A 14,607-nucleotide genomic window follows, 5' to 3' on the forward strand; every position below is an offset into this window, starting at 1 on the left:
GAGAGTGGAAGAAACCGCGGTGGTAGGGTCTGGCGGGACTCTGGTCAGGGGAACACGTGAGTCCGTGGTGGCTCGTTTAATTTTGTTCTGGCTTGTAAGGCGGGGGGACGGATCTGGCCTGTGCTTCATGAAGAGAACATGGGTACCACGTGGAGGGGAGCCTGGGGGTGAGGAGCCCTGCGTGCAGCGGCACGAGGGGGGGTGAGGAGCCCTGCGTGCAGCGGCATGGGGTGGGGGGGGGGTGAGGAGCGCTGCGTGCAGCGGCACGGGAGGTGGGGAGCCCTGCGTGCAGCGGTAGGGGGGGTGAGGAGCCCTGCGTGCAGCGGCATGGGGGGGGGGTGAGGAGCCCTGCGTGCAGCGGCACGGCGTGGGGGGGGGTGAGGAGCCCTGCGTGCAGCGGCACGGGGTGGGGGGGGGTGAGGAGCCCTGCGTGCAGCGGCACGGGGTGGGGGGGGGGTGAGGAGCCCTGCGGGCAGCGGCACGGGGTGGGGGGGGGGTGAGGAGCCCTGCGTGCAGCGGCACGGGGTGGGGGGGGGTGAGGAGCCCTGCGTGCAGCGGCACGAGGTGGGGGTTGGGGAGCCCTGCGTGCAGCGGCACGGGGTGGTGGGGTGAGGAGCCCTGCGTGCAGCGGCACGGGGTGGGGGGGGGTGAGGAGCCCTGCGTGCAGCGGCACGGGGTGGGGGGGGGGGTGTGAGGAGCCCTGCGTGCAGCGGCACGGGGTGGGGGGGGGTGAGGAGCCCTGCGTGCAGCGGCACGGGGTGGGGGGGGGGGTGAGGAGCCCTGCGTGCAGCGGCACGGGGTGGGGGGGGGGGGTGAGGAGCCCTGCGTGCAGTGGCACGAGGGGGGGTTGGGGAGCCCTGCGTGCAGCGGCACGAGGGGGGGGGGGTTGGGGAGCCCTGCGTGCAGCGGCACGGGGTGGGGGGGGGGGTGAGGAGCCCTGCGTGCAGCGGCACGGGGTGGGGGGGGGGTGAGGAGCCCTGCGTGCAGTGGCACGAGGGGGGGTTGGGGAGCCCTGCGTGCAGCGGCACGAGGGGGGGGGGGTTGGGGAGCCCTGCGTGCAGCGGCACGGGGTGGGGGGGGGTGAGGAGCCCTGCGTGCAGCGGCACGGGGTGGGGGGGGGTGAGGAGCCCTGCGTGCAGCGGCACGGGGTGGGGGGGGGGTGAGGAGCCCTGCGTGCAGCGGCACGAGGTGGGGGTTGGGGAGCCCTACGTGCAGCGGCACGGGGTGGTGGGGTGAGAAGCCCTGCGTGCAGCGGCACGGGGTGGGGGGGGGGTGAGGAGCCCTGCGTGCAGCGGCACGGGGTGGGGGGGGGGTGAGGAGCCCTGCGTGCAGCGGCACGAGGTGGGGGTTGGGGAGCCCTACGTGCAGCGGCACGGGGTGGTGGGGTGAGAAGCCCTGCGTGCAGCGGCACGGGGTGGGGGGGGGGTGAGGAGCCCTGCGTGCAGTGGCACGAGGGGGGGTTGGGGAGCCCTGCGTGCAGCGGCACGAGGGGGGTGGTTGGGGAGCCCTGCGTGCAGCGGCACGGGGTGGGGGGGGGTGAGGAGCCCTGCGTGCAGCGCACTCATCTGCAGGGGGGCAGGGCACGCACGGGGAAGGAGGGGGCACGCCCAGGGTGCTGGTCCCAAGAACCAGGTGCGCGGCCCTCTACCACCCAGTCAGGAGACGGACGGAGCTTGGCCGGTGGGAAGTGGGTGTCTTCGGGGGGGGGGGGTGGGAATCAGCTGTTCTAATAGGATCACGTTGGTTGTAATGGGCCAATTAATCACCCGAGCAGAAATACAGGTCAGAACGTACGAGTTTAATTCAGTGGAGAATCATGGGTCGGGCTGGAGATCAAAGTTCCCATGAGGCTAACGAGCAGTTTAAAAAAAAAAAGTTAAAGTGAGGATGATACAAGTTATGGCTTTTCTTTTCCTTTAAGATGATCTAAGCAAGAACAAGTTATGAAGAATGAAACAAACCAATAGACAAAAATGACGACTGCGTATGAATGAAAAGAATAGACTTCAGGCACTGAACGGGATCCATACCTGTAGGTGGTAGGGCTGACGTTGATTTTCCGGGGGACACTGCAGGACTCGAACTTGTTAGCCAAGGTGACATTGTTTCCAAAAAGGCAGTAACGGGGCATCTTAACTCCGACAACTCCGGCAAAAACCGACCCAGAATGCAGTCCAATGCGCATCTGAAAGCAAGAGTAACGCAACGTTGCGGTCATGGGTAAACACTGCCGCTAGCCAGCGCCGGCCGCGTGCCTGTCGAAATCACTGGGCTCCTTGCTCTCCCCTCACCCCCTCCTTCCTCCAAGCCCGCAGCCGGTTCCCCTCTGCTCCTCACCTCCACGTAAAAACCACTAGGCCGCATCAGCCCCGCCTCTTAACGCGGCTCACACAGAGCATCCGTTATCTCAACTGTCCTCCGCATCTGAATCGAAGCCCCCCACGAACGGACCACAGTCACCATGGTGACCAGAGTGCCTGTGGACTGCTGATGTGAACCTGCTCTGTCCATCGGTGAGAGAGGCCTGACTTCCGGAGCCCAGAAATTGTTTCCCGACACGGTCAGAGGGGCCAAGAAGCCAGTGCTCAGATTGCAGAGGGCGGGTTTTTCGCTGTTCTGCTTTAAAAGGACTTTATGCCAAACACTACCTCACTACTCAAATGACCAAGTGCAGAAAGAGAATGGTAATATTTAAGCAGAAAATGACGGAGGAAGCGGAAAGCTGGCATCGCTGATGCCTGTGTCACAGTGGCTACACACACTTCAGTCCAAACCATCTGGACCCGAGGAAAACCAGAGTCCTGCCGCATCAGGATATGCTGAGGTAAACGCTGAGGCATCCTGAAAGTTATCAATGATCTGGAGCGCAGTTAAGACAATGTTTTAAAGTGGGATCTTCTGGAGGCTCCAAAGACTGGCTGATCTTAGAGGAGGTACAGATTTTAAATTACTGCTGCAACAAAGCAAGTTAAAGGGGGGATGTTTTACATGACAGTCAGACACCATGCACGTTACTTTCAGTTCTATGTTTAGCTGACCATTTAAAACAAGTTTTATTAGATGTGCATATTGTAAACAGAGGCCAAGTACTCAGTGACTTAGATGTACTTTAGAATCCAGAAGACTCCAGATCTCCCTAGTTTTACAGCTAATTTCAGATCTCTTCTAGAAACTTCTGAGAATCATTGGCTTATAACATGTCAAATCATGAATTTTGCAAAATTTTCAAACAAAAGCCCTACATCATGAATCAGGAAATTTGTATTAGAAACCAAAATTGTGCTAAGAGCTGGTACTCTGACCTACAATATTATATTAGTTTCAGGCGTACAACACAGTTATTCAATATTTTATAGATTACACTCCCCGCAGAGTTGTCATAAAATAACTGTACTTGCTGTGTGGTCCATTACATCCTCATAACGTATTTATTTCACACCCAGTTGTCTGTACATCTAACCCTCACTCCCACGTTCCCCTCCCTCCACCCCCTTCCCTCTGGGACTGCTGGTTTCTTCTCTGCATCTGGTAGTCTGACTTTCTCTAAATCTCCAAATTTCCCTTGTACTCTTTCCTCACCTAAAAAATGCAGGGTTGGATTATTTTAAAAGTTCCTTCTTCATCCAAGTTTTACTTTAAGCAGGAAAACATAAATGTCTATTACATCTGGCTTTTTCTTCCTTAGGAGAATATGGTTCTATATGTAAACACTATGACAAAGAACAATGTAAACACATAAAATAAGGTGACAAAAGGCTATCTTCTGCTTATAAATATCAGGCAGAATTTTAGAAGTTTTTACTGTCTTTGGGCACTCTTCTGGTTAAATCAGTTTCTCTCTTTGTACCTAGTCATTCTAGCTTTTAATACGACAAGTTTATCATGGCGTTTTACTGTTTCTATTGCATAATTAATATGGAAATGCGTCCTCCTCGTAAACATCCAAACAGCACAGACAAAGCCAGTGTCTCTTTGCTTCCTCCCCTGCCCCCCAACTCCCCTCCCCCAGCCCTGAATCTCACTCTCAACCCCAAAGCTTCCTTATCGGGGAACTTTTCAAATTTACAAGCACGAAAATGGTCCGAAGTTTAACAGGCCCATAGTGCCCCCAGTGGGAACCTGCTGGGGAGTCTCCCCTTGGGGCCACTTTTGATGTAGCCCCTCTGCACACGGGTTCTGGGGCGGGGAGGGAGGCTTCCAGAGCCTGTGTCCGAGTTCACTCTGCAACTCCCGACTCAGCCTGGCCCTGGTCTGCATCACGAGATAGCGTCCTCCCACCGTCTTCCAAGCCTCAGCGGGTGGACATTAGTGAGGAGGTCGGTAGGAGTAAGTGTGTAGATGGTTTGTACATGAGACACGCTGGAGAAAACATAGAGTTTGAAGAGAAAAAAAGGAAATATTTCCTATTCTTTCACTGTGATTCCATGCCGTGGGGCAGGAGGGTGAGAAACACGTGACTCCAAATCCGGATCCGTGAGAGACTCGACTACTCTTGTCTAGCAGTGAATTGTGGATGCCTTTTCATAATGTTGATATAAAGATTTTAAATAAGATGATGTTTAAGTCACAATCTGCTCCCTGTGATACACATTAGTGCTTCTCTCTCTACTAAGACTACTCTGCACTTCTGCGTCTGTGATATTTCATGAGTAGCCCCTAAGGCTGTCAGATATTTCCCAGGACTGCAGGTCAATACAAAGAAAAAGGTAGTTTCACATATGACTTTACAGGTCAGTAAAGCTAAACTATTATCACCCAGGCAATTATCTTTGAAACTAGCTATAAATAATTCTTGCAATTGCAAAACTCTAAAAGTGTATTTCTGCAAATATCAAAAATCGTGCCACTAATCCCCCTGCCCCAAACATACACATCTTAATTACAAAATCCATTTATGTGGAGATCACTGGTTTTATTATTAATCTGAATATTTTAAGCATTTACTTTGATGCTATGAGTTTCCTCACCAAAAAAGGACAAAACAACACCGAAAAAAAAAACCCAAAAAAACACATAATTCTCTTCCAAAAAATTATAGAAATTAAGCATCTGGAAAAGTCAGATACTGTGAAGCTTTTAAAGCACAGTTGAAAATTATTTCACGCTCTTCCTGTTGAAACCTGGGGTCTCAGTCTTCTCCCCTGTGGGCAGGCTTAGGGTTGCTGTGACCAGTAGGACAAAATGGACGTGTCACGGTGTATCTCCTCAGGCCAGGGCATAAAGGCCATGCAGTGGATGCAGACCTGTTCACCGGGACGTGGCCCCGACGTAAGAAGTGGGACGGCCCTGAGGCTGCCCCGCCGGAGCACGACAGGTGAGCACCTGGGCTGATAGTCCCAGCTGGGCCCCGCCCTCCGCCAGCCCCACCATGCAACCAGGCAGGGGAGTGACATGCAACCAGGCAGGTGAGTGACATGGCATCTTGGAATCGGTGCTCTGGTTCAAGTGCTGTAATCCCAGCTACCCTACGCGCCCTCAGCCGCTGAGGATTCCCAGCTGAGGTGCCAGATCCTATGAGAAATGACAAGGCATTCCTGCTTTGCCTCATCCAAATTCCGACGCACAGAATCAGTGCAAAATCAAAGCTCTGTGGTTTTACACCACTAATTTTAGGGAAGTGTGTCACACATCAGTATATAACTGGGATGAGAGCTGACTTAGAAGATAGTTGTGAAGGCTTACACACACGGCTTCTAGTAACAGTGGAGAGAGCCCTGGCTAAACTTCCAATTTTTTTCCTCCTTCTCTATATATTTTATATCATGCCACATAGGATTCCATGTTACTTCAGAGGCCCATTTCTGAAGGTCATCAACTGAGGACTGTTCTGTAAAAATTAAATGGCAGATTCACTTCAAATGGGACAAATAAGGATATTCCACTCATGTTTTATCTATTAAATCAATGCTTAGCATGTTAATTTTATTTTCTCATCTGCTATAAGACATTATTCTTCTGGGATCTGGCTCATCTAGAAATTTTGGAATTTTATGTGTCCTGGAAAATATTGGTGGATTAGTAGCCCACTTCATGCTCGTGTAATTCCTCCCCTGCAGGGCTCAAAAACCATAAAAAGAAATGAAATGGAGGTATTTGTAGTGAGGTGGATGGAGTTAGAGTCTGTCATACAGAGTGAAGTAAGTCAGAAAGAGAAAAACAAATACAGTATGCTAACACATATATATGGAATCTAAGGGAAAATAAAGGTCATGAAGAACCTAGTGGCAAGACGGGAATAAAGACACAGACCTACTAGAGAATGGACTTGAGGATATGGGGAGGGGGAGGGGTAAGATGTGACAGGGTGAGAGAGTGGCATAGACATATATACACTACCAAATGTAAAATAGATAGCTAGTGGGAAGCAACCGCATAGCACAGGGAGATCAGCTCGGTGCTTTGTGACCACCTAGAGGGGTGGGATAGGGAGGGTGGGAGGGAGGGAGATGCAAGAGGGAAGAGATATGGGAACATATGTATATGTATAACTGATTCACTTGGTTATAAAACAGAAAGTAACACACCATTGTAAAGCAATTATACTCCAATAAAGATGTTTAAAAAAACAAAAAACAAAAAAAACCCTAAACATTCCGTTTTCCAAAGTCCCTTGAAGGTTCTAGATGTACTTAGGTGTGGTGAATCAGAAGCCCTTGCATGAGCTCTGGAAACCTGCCTTTCTGCCTGCACTCCCGTTGTGAGCATGGCTGGGGAAGCCTTTGTGTTCTCTCTCCCCTGCTTAGCAGGGAGCCCAGTTGCCAGTCATTCATTTTGGAAGAGTCATGATGCAGTATTTCCACGTTGCTGATGCAATTACAGTAGCTGCAACTTTCTTCCGCAGCCAGCAGTGGACACAGCTGCTTTCCGAGCACAGTGGTCCTCTGCCTGGCTGTGGCTGTGTGGTTCTGGAACCAGCTTCCAGGTCACGGAGGAAGCCGTGGTTCTGAAGTGCGGGTTTGGGAACCATTTTTTCAAAGCTCAAGCCACGGATGGCATCTTTGGTCTCTAAGTGATCTGTAAGCCACTTAACACCGCGTAGTAAAGCAAGCTGGAGATTTGCTCTCTGCCACTAAACCCTGAGGGATGCCCCATTCTGTTGGGAGCTAACTAATCAGCATTTACTGTCCTGACATCTCCTGGCCAGTACGTGACCCGCCTCACCTTGATGGGCTCTCCGTGGGGAGACACCACTTCATCAGAGAGCTCCATCATCTTCAGGGCCATCAGTGCGATCCGAACAGCGTGCGTGTCACTCTCTTTGTGCAAGCCCCCAGCCACACAGTATGCATCGCCGATGGTCTCCACCTACGCACAACGGATTTTCCATGTTACAAACGGAAGCTGAGGAAGCAGCACAGCGCATATCATAGAGCAGAAACTAAGAATCATGCTGCAGACACCTCAGCGCTCAGGGCCAACGGAACATCAGAGCAAATCACAGACCCTTGGAAAAGGCTTTCCTTTCCAGGAAACGCACAAGGTGAGCGGCAGTGCCGTGCTGCGAACACGGTGTCGGGAGGGGCTTCTACTCCCAGGATCGCCACTGACTCACCTCCTTCTTTCCCCACCACGTAAAAGGGCTTTGTAGAAGCAAATGACGTACTTTGGGTTTATACTAAACTGTTTAAGATATTGGGTAATTGTGTACCCTCTCAGCATAAAATACAGCTTTCTGAACAAAGTCACTACTGAATCAAGGCCCTATGAATTTAATAAGGATGTGCCAGGTTAAAACTGTCATTTTAGCTTTCCAAAAGGACATTTGGGGTTGTCATAGCAACGCTAAACTGTCCACATGAATATTAATCACAAAGTGTAGAAACCAAGACGTCAAGCCCAGAGGCAGAGACAGTGGTGACTGGAAAGCCATTGGAAATCAGGCTCTTCTGTAAATTTCATGTATATTATTATCATTGTCATGATTGCTGTTGCTACCAGTGATTTTTATCTGTCTGTGATCCTGAGTACAGAAAGCTAATGGTTACTTTAAATCCACAAATAAGCCACCAATTTGTAATAGGTACATTTTTCTCCTCTAAATATTAATTGTAACTTATCAGATCATATCACTGTTCTGATCCAGAGCTTCCAATCTAGGGGGACGGAGACGAGAGAGGAGAAGAGAACGGGGGCAAACTTCAGTGACTCCCTATTTCATGCAGAATAAGTGCCGGGGCCCTTAATGTGCCCCCCAAGTTCTTGCCCTGCCTCTCCGCTGCCCCCGATCCATCTCCGAATTCTCCCTCTTGCTCACTGTGTTCCAAGCCAGCGGCCACCCCTTTCCCCTCAGACATACCAAACACTTGCTACTCCACGGTCTGGAACAGTCTTCCTGCAGGTGGCCACCTGGCATGTCCCTGGTCTCCTCGGGCCCTGCTGACACCCACCTGGCCAGGAAGGCCGATCCCGCCCATGGCCCCGTACCTGCTCCATTTCCTACCAGGAGAACACACCAACGGGGATGCTGTGGAGTTACGCCTGTGTGTGTTGGCTTTTCTCCCAGTGGGACGCAAGCTCTCGGAGTCTGTCTCATCAACTCCCCCATCACTGGGGCCCAGGCTGCTCACCAAGGACACAGCCCGGCGGCCGGGCATCCCGAGAGCCTCTCCTCAGCATCATAGGCAGAGAAGCGCTCAGGCTAACGGCTAACCTGTCACAGGGCTCAGGAAGTGTTACTAAGCAGGAGAAGGGCACCCTCGCCCCTGCTGGGTGTTGGGTGCTGTCCTCTGCGCTGCTGCAGCCCCTGCGGAGGTGAGAGTGGTATCGCGTCCCCAGTGTCACAGGGACTGTACCCCCTCCCACGCTGGCCCACGCTGGAGGACCAGTAAGGATGTGCTGAAACAACAAATACTCCCTCCGATAAGCAGAAAACGGCCAAGAGATTGAAAGACAGAAAGGAGATGTAACTGAATGAAGTCCTGGTCCAGTCGGGTCCTGGAGTAAACAAGCCTGACGGTTCCTTGGAAGCCACCACGGGCACAGGTCAGCCCCCGGTTAACACTCTCTGCATCTTAAGGTTATTCCGAGGTGAGGACCCTCCCCCGTTTAGTCACAGCATCTCCAGGTGCTTCCACGCAGAGTCGGCATGGAGAGCAGGTGAAACGGGGATGCAGGCTCTCCGGCTGGGGCTGCAGCTGGGCCCCCGCGGGTCTCTGCGCCCGCACCCTCATCGTGGGCAGCAAGATTCTGAACACTCGGGAGGAACGGCCCGTGCTTTAAAGTCGCAACAGGGCGAGCCGCGCAGCAGCGGGCGGCTTCTGCGAGCGGCCACTGCAGTTTGCAGAAGACAGGGAGACCTCCTCCCAGCTCCGAGAGGAGATATTCTCAAGACCTAAACTGTCTACAAATAAATACAGTGAATTCCACAAGAGGCCATCAGGCTTAACCTAAGTGAAGCCAATTATTTTATCTGTAATTATACATGGACCTCTTTTTTCCTAAGGGAATCATAGCTCTGTCTGGAATTTCCTGTTAGAAATTTTTTACAAGGAAAGTTTTACTTCGAGCATCTAGATTGGAACAAAGGAGGGGCTTACAGAGTCCCATAAATAATTTTTGTTTCCTCTTTAATCATTTATTTATTCTCATGTTGCATTAAGCTCTGATATGGCAGATTTTTACGTGGCAAATTAAAAGATGATTCAAGCCACATAAATGAGAAGCATGCTTTATTCCTTATGCCAGCATTTAGGACAATGTAAAATACTTTAAATCAGCAAGAAAATATGTTTTACTTCTAAAGAAATAAGCTGAACACAAAATGTCTTCATTGGTTCTCTTATTAACAAAAGTTAATTAAAAAATAGTTTATTATGTTTCAGGGACAATCTCTGTGCCTCCTCAGAGCCTAGAATGGTGGCTGGTGCCCTGCAGGCCCTCAGTAAATCCTGCTGGCTGACGAATGACAGATTATTTTTTTTACCGTAATCTTTGTAACAGTCGTGTTCATGAAGATTACGGGACATAATGCATGTGATTCATGCATATAAACTCTGTGGGTGGGTATTATATTCTCTGTTTCAGAAATGAGAAAGGTTATTTAACTTTCTCTGCTCACAAAGCCAATAAGGCAGAAAAGGAGATTTGAAGACAGGCCTCCTTCTGCCCTTGGCCTGGGTACAGTCACCCCGTAAGCCGCTGACTTGGGTTTCTGCGCCCTGGCTGTGAAAAGGACCCCGTTACCCTGTACTGAACGAATCCGTTCGCAGACAATTCGTGCAGTCCTCGTGCTTCTTTCCTTCTGCAGAGAGAGAGGATACGTCCTCCCTGTGCTAGGCTGACCTTGAAACGTCTCACCCTGACGACGGTGCATCTCACCCTGACGGTGCATCTCACCCTGGCGGTTCATCTGGGGTCTCACCGTCGAGGCTCAGGCTCACCGTCTTTTCAACTTCCCCTTTCTGAGGGTCCGACGGCCCCTCGCTCTGTCCCCCCTGCACTCTGTGCCTGTTCTTTGGGGCAAGCTCGTCCTTTCTGGAACGAGCGGATTCAGAACCGTTTCGGGCCGGAAGACGCGCGCACGGCCGAGCACGCCTCCTGCTCCCGGGCCGGGGCCTCCGGCCCCGCCCCGCCCCCTGCCCGGCCCCGCCCCGCGCCCCGCCCGGCCCCGCCCCGCGCCCCGCCCGGCCCCTACCTTGTAGACGTCTAGCTCCCCGCACTGCCGGTCGAAGCGGGTATAGAGCGCGTTGAGCATGGTGATGACCTGCAGCGGCGAGCAGCGGGCGCAGATGGCCGTGAAGCCCACGATGTCCGAGAAGAGCATGGTGACGTCGCCGAACCGCTTGGCCTGCACGGCCCGGCCCTGCCACAGCTGCTGCGCCACCTCGCAGGGGAAGATGGAGCACAGGAGGTCCACCGTCTTCCGCTTCTCCTCCTCCAGGGCCTGGTGGGCCTGCTCCAGCGTGGCCTTGAGCTTGCCCAGCCGCTTCTTCAGGCCGTCCTGCGCCCTGGCCTGCTCTCCGATCAGGACCACGTCGCGCAGCGCGTTGTGGATGGGGATGTCCGAGAGGTAGAGCCCGCGGCCCGTGAAGTCCTCCAGTCTGTCCACGCAGGGCGAGCCCAGGAACAGGACGGCGCTGGACTCCACCAGGTAGATCATCTGGCCTTTGAGGTCCATCACCTGCGTAGAGAGGAGCGCCAACAGCTGTGGCTTATTCAAGTTCCCAACACCTTTTTGAGACAAAAAGGTGAGGAGGTGGGTACAGCGATAATCCCTTTGGTTTTTGTTTTTTTGCTTTTTTGTGTGTGTGGCTGGACCGTGAGGCTTGCAGGATCTCAGTGCCCCGACCAGGGATCGAACCTGCGCCCCCTGCAGTGGAAGCGTGGAGTCCTAACCACTGGACCGCCAGGGAAGTCCCTCCTTTTATTTTTAGACTTGATGTTTTTCTACTTGTCAACAAAAACAATATGCTTTCTTATCGTTGCAATTTACTATGAATTCTAAAAGGCATGCAGACATTTGGAGAATATACTGGAGTACAGGCTACACAGAAATCATGATTTTCAATCAACAGAGCCCAAAATTCTTGCTTCAAGGCTTTCTCACTATGTGGCACGCTGATGCTTCTGCTACTACATTCTGTGGACAGCGGCAGAAAGGATGGCACAAGGAGCCCTGAGCGAGGGGGACTTCACGTGTTTGTCCTGGATGACAGGATTACTTGTGTGAATGAGACAAACGTTTACATGTGTGTTCACGGCAGCAAAGCGGAAGAAGGCAGCCCAGGTGTCCTTCAATAGTGAACGGTTAAACGGAAAACCACACGATGGGATACGACACGGCCTTTGAAAAAGTGAAATAGACAGGTATCTAATGACATGGCAGGAGGCCCACAGATATCGTTTAGTGATTAAAAAAAAGTTGTAAATAGTATATTTTGTTTTAAACAAAAATGTGTATAATTAGTGGTTTTGATTTTGCAATGAACATCTTTAAGTATTACCTATTTTTTAAACACTTAGCTATACTACTTTTATGATAAAAAGTAATAAAGCTGTTTTCATTTGGGGGGACAGACAGCATGTCTGCTGGTTTACGTGTGTCCAGAAGTTAGATGCGTCATAAGCCTTTCTTTGAGCTCACTTGTACTATCGGCTGTGATTTCCCAAACATTTTTCTAAATCATTACCATGGTTCTCTATTATGAGATGAGAGCAGAACATTTCTCCCCACATTCTCTAACAGTTAATCAAACAAGTTATTGATTTTTTCCATGTCTATTAAATAGTGAAAAAATCCATTTAGTTGCCTCCTGTAAGAAACAAGTTTTTGTTTCTTTTTTGTAGAATTCCTCTTATCATTCCAAATTAAGTCAGCTATTTCATGATGGTTGAAACCATACTTTTACATCAATATTTTTCTAATTCAGTTATAAAATACTCCATAAAGATTGTAAAAGGTAGACTGCATTCAACAAATATCTGTGCAGTGATGGCTTAAGTAAGCAAGCAAAGGAATGCAGAAAGAATCTTGTCTTAAATTTACTCCAGCCTTCATAGTATTTTAGAATTGTCTTAAACAGAAATGCTGTATTAAAACGTCTCAAGTAACGCGTATATTTCAACCTTTTTTATTGCTAGTCTTTAAACGTGAAACAATGGATTCCATATTCACAACAGTGTAACGTTCTTCTTACCCTGGAAGGTTTCTTCACGGCGTTGTCCCACCTCCTCACGCGGACCACAAACTGCATGTTCAGCATGGTGAGGATTCCGCTGAACGTCTGGCTGACTTTTGGAGTGAGGATCTCGAAGCACTCGTCAAAATGAGGCTTCCCTTGCACGTCTCTCCGGCTCGTCAGCCTTCTGACGCCGTTGCCCAGCTGCAGGATGGCCATGTCTCTGTCCAGCATGAAATGGAAGGGGAAGGTCTTGCAGAAGAGCGAGGCGGGGATCACCAGTGAGGACGGGGGCTTCCCGGGGGGTGGGGACGGTCGGGGGGTCTTGACGTGGACGGAGTAGAGCAGGCAGGGCTGGTCCATGAACTCGCTGCAGTGCTGGTGGAAGCAGGGGGGCGTCGAGGACACCTCCACTTCGGTCTCGTACAAGAGGCGAGCGGCTGCCTTAACGATGCCGGGGAGAATCAGGGAAGTGATCCTCTTGGGGAAGAAATAGTAAACATTTAAGAAATCGGGATCTTTGTCCAGGCATAGGATGGACGCGTCCTCAAACCTGCCCTTCTTTTCTGCTTCCTGGCAGTGGCTGCTTTGTCTCAGAAGGGTGCTGAAGCTATTTAAAAAGTCTTTCAGGGTTCCTCCGACCACACCTAGGATGTATTCATCTTCTTCATAGCATATTTTGAAAAGCTCCTCACCGAGAGACTCTCTGATGGTCTCCACTGGGACCCCTGAAAGCACATACAACACGTTTTCTGCCGTATCAAGTGCGCCATGTTAGCAGAGGTGTGCTGTTACTACTTTTAATATTGTTCTATCTGACGAGGTAGTTTGCTTTGTATCTGCTAATACGATTCCCAACCAAAATTAACTACCCGTGTTTAAATTATCTACATAACTTAGTTTCTAAAATTTGGATAACTCCTAATATGAATCCCAGGTCGGTTAATTACGAAAGAATGATCAACTGAGTATAATATATGACTTTTTATCTCCCTGAAACTTAACTATAAAAGAGCAATTGGAATCACAGGATCAAGTCCATTTCAGAAAAAGCTCTCCCACCTTGTTAACCACGGAAACAGTGGTACGTGTTGGTGAAGGGGTCCCGGCCCCCTTGGAGTATAAGCATCAGATACAGGAATTAATTTAAATCACTGGTGGTGAAACTCAATTTTGTCATTTCTCCTTAGAGATGATATGAAGTAATTTTTTTCCGAGTAAAATAGCATTCTTGTTTGATGTTACCTGACTGAATAGGTGTTTGGAATATATTATCTACTTTCCAAAGCTTCTCCCTCTAATGTCCTTTGTTCTTTACACTCTGTGTACCACATTCTTCTCATCTGTGACTTAGGGAACCCCAGTGCCCTGTCCACAGCACTGCCGTGGCAGGGTTGGCGGGCACGTTTCAATCGCGCCTGACCCAGAGGAAGGGCTCAGTACAAGTCAGCCATCGTCATTGTCATCATCATCATCAAGTTCTTCATCTCTTGTACTTTGAGAAACATCTAACCTGTTGGTCCGTGCACTCAAACTTTGAAAAGGACAGTATGACAAAGTCACTCATCTGCTTGCTTCCTCCAAACTAGGTATTAATATGAGAGCACTGCTCACCTTTCTTCCCATGATTGCTTCCAACCTTTAAAAAAATTACTTCTTTTACTTTGCTGAGTAGAATTTTTCATGCATAAATGAGGAACACTTAAAGTTCAAGACCAAAGCATGTGAATGCCTATGAGTCAGCCTCCCACGCAGCTTTATCTACTTCTCAGCAAATAAACATTGTAAGAAGAGGAAATATTTGAGGTCAAACAAAGACATATTGTACGAAAAAGAGTTATTCTTTGTGTTAACACAAAACATGATATTTAACATTTCACACTGGAAGCTACCAACCAATAAATATGAGTATTTTAAAGAAAATATTAGTTCTCCAGGTAAATATTTTCTAGGAATAGAAAATCTTTGTTTACAGGTAAAACATTAGTTC

At 50.0% G+C, this 14,607-nt stretch overlaps 1 protein-coding gene across 2 annotated transcripts in view; it reads right to left on the reverse strand.

The window, feature by feature from the left end:
* GUCY1A1 (guanylate cyclase 1 soluble subunit alpha 1) overlaps positions 1-14,607 on the reverse strand; it is a 58,950-nt gene that overhangs the window by 3,949 nt on the left and 40,394 nt on the right. For both annotated transcript variants that reach the window (XM_061191782.1, XM_061191783.1), the window contains exons 5-8: positions 12,636-13,345; positions 10,634-11,119; positions 7,162-7,305; positions 2,031-2,185 (exon numbers count right to left, since the gene is read on the reverse strand). In XM_061191782.1, the coding sequence (XP_061047765.1) occupies positions 2,031-2,185; positions 7,162-7,305; positions 10,634-11,119; positions 12,636-13,345 (1,495 nt within the window). The remainder of the gene's footprint in view (positions 1-2,030; positions 2,186-7,161; positions 7,306-10,633; positions 11,120-12,635; positions 13,346-14,607) is intronic.

This window comes from Eubalaena glacialis, chromosome 5 (assembly GCF_028564815.1).
Source record: "Eubalaena glacialis isolate mEubGla1 chromosome 5, mEubGla1.1.hap2.+ XY, whole genome shotgun sequence".
In the NCBI taxonomy this organism is placed as follows: Eukaryota; Metazoa; Chordata; class Mammalia; order Artiodactyla; family Balaenidae; genus Eubalaena; species Eubalaena glacialis.